The sequence below is a fragment of the Bison bison genome, unplaced genomic scaffold, assembly GCF_000754665.1.
Source record: "Bison bison bison isolate TAMUID 2011002044 unplaced genomic scaffold, Bison_UMD1.0 scf7180017864492, whole genome shotgun sequence".
NCBI classification, from domain to species: Eukaryota; Metazoa; Chordata; class Mammalia; order Artiodactyla; family Bovidae; genus Bison; species Bison bison.
In genome coordinates, this window is record NW_011495051.1 from 510,029 (window position 1) to 517,242 (window position 7,214).

Genomic DNA, 7,214 nt, shown 5'->3' on the forward strand with positions numbered 1-7,214 from the left:
CAGCAGGGAGGAGCCAGCGTCTGGAGCCAGGCACAGGACAAGGCTCAGCCCGCCCCACAGAGGGTGCCAGAGAGCCCTCGGTCGCCCTGTCCAGGGTGCCAGGAAGGAGCAGGTGGCTCTGGCTGGTGAGCTAGAAGCCTCACTTACCTGTCGTGCCACTCGTGAAACACACAATGGAGAGGTCACTGGGTTTCGGGGGCTACAGAGGTGAGAAGAGGAGTGTGTTAGAGACCCAGCCGGTGTGGCCGCCTGGACCCCTTCCCCGGCCAGCCCCTCTGTGCACACCCTGCCCCACCTCACGTGTATGTGCATGGTGTGAGATGCAGGCATGTGCTGGCACATGTGTGTGGCCCTGCATGCTGTCATCAGAAAGGTGAGCAGGCAAGTCCCCAGGAAAGAGGAGGAAAAGCCAAGGAAACCTAGCCAGGCATGGACACATATCCGTCTCACCCACCTCACACTTGCTCCTGCCACCTCCCCCACTTGTGTCTGAGTTGAATTCTAAGGGCATTGTGCTGCAGTGGCCACACACAGGCCTTCGTCAAAGATCTCACCTTTCTAGGCCATGTGACCCATTTCCTCCTTTCTTCCCACTGTTTCCCCCAATGTCTGGGTTTAGGCTTGGGAACAGAACATGGAGCCCAGAGCTGAGCTGCCCACTCTGTCACTGAGATTGCTCTGCATCTGGCCCTTGCCCTGTGCATGTAGTCCTGGGGTCACCAGGAGGAGCCCACCATGACCACTTGCATGTAGAAGATGGTGTCCCAGAAGAGGTGACATGAGTTGAGACTGATGGACAAGCCACATCTCTCCAGATGAAGTCAGAGTGGGCTTTCTGGGAGAGGAAACCAGCCTGGGCACAGACAGAGGTGCAAGAGATAGGGCATGCTGCTGGGTCAGAAAGGAGTTCTCTAAGGCTGGGGGCGTGGCACAGTGTGTGGAGGTGGGAACACATCAGGGGCTACGGGGAAGGTGAGGGCCCTGGGAAGAGGGATGTGACCTGCTGCTGCCTGTGCATGCAAAGGCTCACAGGGTGGGAAGTGAGTGGGAAGAGCTGAGCTGCAGAGGGGGCTGGAGGTAAGAGGCCTGGTTAGAAAGCGGAAAGTCCCCACACGGCCCCTCCCAGAGGGCAGTGGCCCACACTGGTGACTCCAGCTCAGGCAGGATCACTTGGGGATAACACACAGAAAAGCTCAGAGAGCAAAGATGAGCAAAGACAGCAGAGGCCGCAAGGCGTCCACTTCCGGCTCTGCTGCTGCTCCTGCCCATCTCATCCTCTGGAGAGCTCACTACAGGGAAAGGGAAAACATCAGGTCTCCCAAAGAAAAAGTTACTGGAGACGCAAGGGATTGGCTGCCCTTTTTCCTCCCTCCCAAACATCCGACTGCTGTTCCAGGTCCCTCTCTGGACCCTCACTCACAGAAGTCCTCAGCACCCAAGGGGACATTTCCTCAGTTGCTTATTAACACAGGGGTGCTACTCTGGCCTCTCTACCAAGCCTTGTGGATGGTGAGGAAGGTCCGTAAGGATGTGCCCTGGGCACCATTTTGCTCAATCAAGACCTGCTGAAAAACGAGCTTACCACAGGATCACAGTGATTCTGCTGGCCACAGTCCTGAAAGAGGAAAACATTGGTTTTAAATGCTCAAAAATTCTAATCAAAAAAAAGATAAATAAATAAACACAGTATGCCTCGATCCTACACCAAGCCCAGAGGCCAAGATTCCCAATCCAGGGAATACAAAGATACATACGCAGGCACTGGCCACCCCACATCACACATAGGGGTCTGCAGCCCAGGGACAGGCTAAGCACTGTATACAGGCACAGTGGGGAGATGGCCTGAGGGGTGCACGGTACATCAAGATGGAGTGGCTAGGTGGCCTGGGCCTCCTGCCAAGTGGTCAGGGCTGGAGGGGCAGATTGGGGCTGCCAGCTTAGGTGTGGCCCCTAAAACCATGGCAGGGCACAGGCATTCAAGAGCACACAGGGAAACAGGTGGAGAACTGGAAGGCCCACGGTTCTAGGGCACAGTGGCAGTCAGCTGCTACTGAGTAAGGCGCGAGGCCCTGGAGCATGCCCTGTGTCACCCTGGCAGGCCACAGGCTGCCACCAGCCCAAAGTCTCTGGGGAGGCCAGGCAAAGGAAACCAGCTCTGTTGGCTGCTGGTGGCCTGGGAGACATCTACAAGAACCTCTTCAGGACTCCAGTTTACTACAGTCCCCTGGCTCAGACAGGCTAGCCGTTAGCTGGAAAAGAGGAGACTCCAGAGGCTGTGGGAGAAGCTGTGGGGCAAGCTGGCACTACCATCACCTACTGGTGCCTGTGTCATTAACTGTGCCAACCAGCTGAGCTCATACCAAAGAGGATGCCTGGGGGACCAACTCTACTACCCAGTACCAGCCCCTGGGAAGCCTCCCCTGTTTGAACCCTGGCACATGAAACATCCTGATGGCCTCAGACATCCATCCCAGGGTCATAAGATGGGCAGATAACCAGCAGCTCTGGCTCAGGGGTCAACTAGCTGTGGCCCAGGAAACAGCCCAGAAGCAGACCCTCACCTCCAGATCCTGCATGGACTTAATGACCACCCCGCACTCTTGCCCTCTGTCTTTCAGGGCCTCCTCGAATGGCTCCATGAGGATGATCAGCTTGAGCCCTGGCGTCTCCTTCCTCTCCACGTGCTCCAGGAGAACCACAGCTTTCTGAGGTTTATCCACGATCACGGTGCTGATGTCAGCTGTAGGGGTTGTCAGGGAGAGTCAGGCTGTGCGGGCACAGGCTGTAACTGCGGGCAGCACATGCCAGGTAGTAGAAAAATGGGCTGTGTTTGCCACAAGACAAGCTTGTGTGTAAATGAACACGTATGACAGGTCACATGCGACATGTTTCCAGAGGAAAACTGCCCAAAGCCTGGATGAAGCCGAGGGCAGAAGACCAGGAAATCTCTTAGAAGGAATGCTTGGAATCTACCCTCAAGAGATTCCCTGGGGTAGATTCCAAACATTCCTTTTTCTCTAGGTTCAGCTACCATCATCCCTGGTCTAAGATACTGATCACACCCCCAACACCTGCCTTAAGCTGAAGGGAACTCAGAGGGTTGGCAGCCTATGTGGGGGGCTGGTGCAGAAGCTCCTTCTTGGCAGCCCTACTGTGTGGAAGGAGCCTTCAGGTAAAGTCCAACTGGGGACTCAGGAAGCCAATTCAAGGGCCAAAACGGAAGCCCCCAGTGTTCTCTGAGAATGGCAGCAAAGTGTTTACTAGCGTCAGACAATCAGCATAAGCTGAAGGCTGGGAAGGGGAAGTGGGACTGGCCACCAGGGACAGGACTGGGCAGCTGGGCTCACCTGTGTTGATGATGTAGCGGACTGCCCCAGGGCCCAGGGTGTCATATAGAGGGACCACCACCATAGAGTATGTGTAACAGGCAAGCTCTGCGATGATCCACTGTGGAGAGAATTGGGGTGGGGGACAGGGGAGTACAGAGCAGATATCAGGGCTGCACTGCCCTCAGGCCCAGGCAACCAGGGCCCTTGCTTGGGGCCCTGTGACCAGACTGCTCTATTCTGGCCCTGTGCACAAGGCAAGGGACCCATGCAGCTAATGGGCTGTGCCTGCTCACCCACAGCCTTCTAATCCGTGCGTGCTCCAGGGAATCACGGACTCCAGATTACCCCAAGCCCACCTCTGGGGTTTGTATGGGCTTCTTCCCCAGGTCCTTCCTCTCCCATGGCTCAGGGAGTCGCTGTTTGTGCAGCTGGGTGGGGTGCGGATGGAGCTTGGCTGAAATGTCCACCCCGATTAGGGGCAATGCCAAGGGAGTGAGAGATGGCATGGATGAAGGATCTCCATTTTTCCTCTTGCCCCAGTCCCTTCAGGCAATGGGAGCTGGGCTGTTCTATGGTATCCAATCCTGTATTCCACTGATGCCTCTAAAACCAGTTAAGGCTGATGCTCACCTCTGGTCTATTTTGTGCAAAAACGCCGATAAACTGATCTGTACATGGTTTACAATTGTGCTGGAGAAGTCCAGACCCCAGAAATTCAGCCCTGTCGGCCACCTGCACAGAGACACAGAGAAATGATGGGAAAACAAGGGTTCTTCAGCAGGGAAGGGAGAGGTGCTGGTGGGCTTTCTATGGTCTGAGGGAGCTCCCCAACTCCCTACTCAGGTGTGTTGGAAATCTTGTAAGGTTGCTGCCAGGAGTTTGACAGACAGGCCAGACAAAGAAAAAGTAACTGAGACCCTCCAGGGTGCCCCCAACCCACCCTCCCACCTCATTCCAAGCACCAGGTCTGTGTGGGTAGACAGAGTGGGTGCTGTCTTCTGTTACTCACCTCCTGGTAGGACAGCCACTGATAAGGCTGCTTGGGATTCCTGAAGCCAAGACAGGGTCCATTCCCTGCAGAGAGATAAGCAGACCTTGTGCCAGGGAGGAGGGCAGGGTAGCAGTGCCACCTGCACCCACTCAGTAGACACCCGGATGAACCTCCCGCCCCGGGAGGCAGTCCATGAGCCAAGCGAGCTGCTCCCCACCTGCCTAAACCTGCTGAAGTGCAAGAAGGCCTACAGTACACAAGCACGGCATCTCCCCAGGGAGACCAGGGAGGCCCAGGAACGGGAAACGACACAGTGCCCGTTAGTTCCCACCATGACCTGTGTGATGCAGCCCCAGGAGGACGGGGACCCGGGGACCCCTGGGCAGAGGTGGCACTTTGCCTCTCTGTGACAACTCCCTTCACCCAGATATCCTGGAAGTCGGGATTAGAACCATGCCAGCCAGTAGCCTGGTAGTTCAAGGCTCACCAGGGGCTGCCAATGGGAGATAGGGAGTATGCGCTAAGAGACAGCTTAAGGTCAGCGGTTCCAGGGCTGGACAAAAGCTGAGGTTAGCCGTTGACCGCATTAGCAGTTACCTGTGTGACTGGGTGGCAGGAGGGCTAAGAATGGCTTCTCTCCCCTGACCCTGGGAATGCCCCCCCCGCCGCACCCCTGGAACCACGCTTACTCACTCCCACCCTTGCACCTGCTCAACCCCTGCCACGACCCTTCCATACTCCCATGGCCCCTCTTACCTGAGATCCTAAGCCCACGGTGGAACACCTCGTACATGGTCCTGGCATCGTCATAGTAGTGGGTGAACAGCTCCGGGCTGTCCCCTATTACGGATCGCCGGGCCCCACCACTGTCCTACGAGCCAAGCACAGAACGGAGAGGCAGCCGGGGGTGTCAGGAGAGGGCACCGGGCCGTGCACAGTGTGGATGCACACGTGGGCCACACGGCTGGAACAGGATGCGCTCTGTGCACACTCACACGCACGGCCTACACACACCTGGGCTGCACACACACACCCTCTACACACGTTCATGGACACGTGACTTGTACACACTGGACCTGTACATACCCACACTCCAACAGGCGGCTCACGCCCATGGGTCCAGTATAGTGGTCTACACACGCACACGCAGCACCCACACACCAGGTCAGCGTACACTGCTGCTGCTGCTGCTGCTGCGTCGCTTCAGTCGTGTCTGACTCTGTGCGACCCCAGAGACAGCGGCCCACCAGGCTCCCCCGTCCCTGGGATTCTCCAGGCAAGAACACTGGAGTGGGTTGCCATTTCTGCCTCCAATGCATGAAAGTGAAAAGCGAAAGGGAAATGTCTCAGTCGTGTCCGACTTCTAGCGACCCCATGGACTGCAGTCTACCAGGCTCCTCCATCCATGGGATTTTCCAGGCAAGAGTACTGGAGTGGGGTGCCATTGCCTTCTCCGGAGCATACACTAACTGCCCATAATCGTTAGTTACTGTGCATACACACCCATGGTTCACTCATACAATAGAGTGGTGGATGCTGGCTGGAGTCAGGCTTCAGGATCAACCCGCCAAGGTGCTGCTGCCATGCATGTAGGTTACGAATCATGGCTGTCATCCACCACTCACATAACAGTGTGATTAGTTTGAGAACCCGCTGAAGGTACTTTCCCGGGAAAAGAGGCCTAGAAGGCTGTGAAGGAAACAGCCTGGACCTTCGGTGAATCGAGTGGGAAGGCAGCAAACGCCACATGTGCTGGGGGCTGGGAAAGGAGCTGGGCTTCTCCTGCCTCTTCCCCTTCCTCATGCCACCCCTCTCCTCAGGACCCAAGCCCAGTACTCTCCAGAATCACTGCTCCAACTCTTCTCTGAGCACTATTTGGGCTGTGCTGGGCTGGCCCATGGTCCGCCACCTCTTGGAACCTCAAGTCTGAGGAACAGCGTGAGAGCTACAAAGCAAACAGCCGGACTCTGAACCACAGGCGGCACTCAGCTGCTTTGCAGTGGACAGTTCCGTCTGGCCAGTGCCTCCTGAGCACCAGGCCCATGGAGGACCTGCGTGGGGATCTGGGCACCGATACAATCAGACCTGGTGAGCACTCAGAGGGGACAGAAACGATGAAGCAAGAGACTGTGTCCAGGGACAGAAGGGGTATGCATGGCTGCTGAGCTGGGTTTTAAAGGATACAGAGGGGTTTACTGGGCAGAATGAGGAACAAGGACTGGAAGTCTCACCAGAGGCAACAAGGGCAAACACTTGGGGCAGGAGGGCACCTGGGGGCTGGAGGCAACTCATGCCACTCCGAGTGGTAAATGGAGGCGTCCAGAGAGGCAGCAGGTCAAGGCGAGGCGCTTGAGCTTTAGGTGGAGGGCAATGGGGAGCTGGGAAGGATTTTTAGCCAGGGTAAGAGACATGATCTTCATGACCCAGACAATCACGATGGTGTGATCACTCACCTAGAGCCAGACATCCTGCAATGTGAAGTCAAGTGGGCCTTAGAAAGCATCACTATGAACAAAGCTAGTGGAGGTGATGCAATTCCAGTTGAGCTATTTCAAATCCTGAAAGATGATGCTGTGAAATTGCTGCACTCAATATGCCAGCACATTTGGAAAACTCAGCAGTGGCCACAGGACTGGAAGAGGTCAGTTTTCATTCCAATCCCGAAGAAAGGCAACACCAAAGAATGCTCAAACTACTGCACAATTGCACTAATCTCACATGCTAGTAAGGTAATGCTCAAAATTCTCCAAGCCAGGCTTCAGCAATATGTGAACCATGAACTTCCAGATGTTCAAGCTGGTTTTAGAAAAGGCAGAGGAACCAGAGATCGAATTGCCAACATCTGCTGGATCATGGAAAAATCAAGAGAGTTCCAGAAAAACATCTATTTCTGC

At 55.7% G+C, this 7,214-nt stretch overlaps 1 protein-coding gene across 7 annotated transcripts in view; it reads right to left on the bottom strand.

Moving 5' to 3' along the window:
• The window catches only part of ACSL6 (acyl-CoA synthetase long-chain family member 6), a 66,189-nt gene that overhangs the window by 38,271 nt on the left and 20,704 nt on the right, over positions 1-7,214 (bottom strand). For all 7 annotated transcript variants that reach the window (XM_010863578.1, XM_010863574.1, XM_010863572.1 and 4 more), the window contains 7 exons: positions 5,077-5,191; positions 4,339-4,403; positions 3,960-4,061; positions 3,348-3,447; positions 2,562-2,740; positions 1,583-1,615; positions 148-199 (listed from right to left, as the gene is read on the bottom strand). In XM_010863578.1, coding sequence (XP_010861880.1) covers positions 148-199; positions 1,583-1,615; positions 2,562-2,740; positions 3,348-3,447; positions 3,960-4,061; positions 4,339-4,403; positions 5,077-5,191 — 646 coding nt within the window. The remainder of the gene's footprint in view (positions 1-147; positions 200-1,582; positions 1,616-2,561; positions 2,741-3,347; positions 3,448-3,959; positions 4,062-4,338; positions 4,404-5,076; positions 5,192-7,214) is intronic.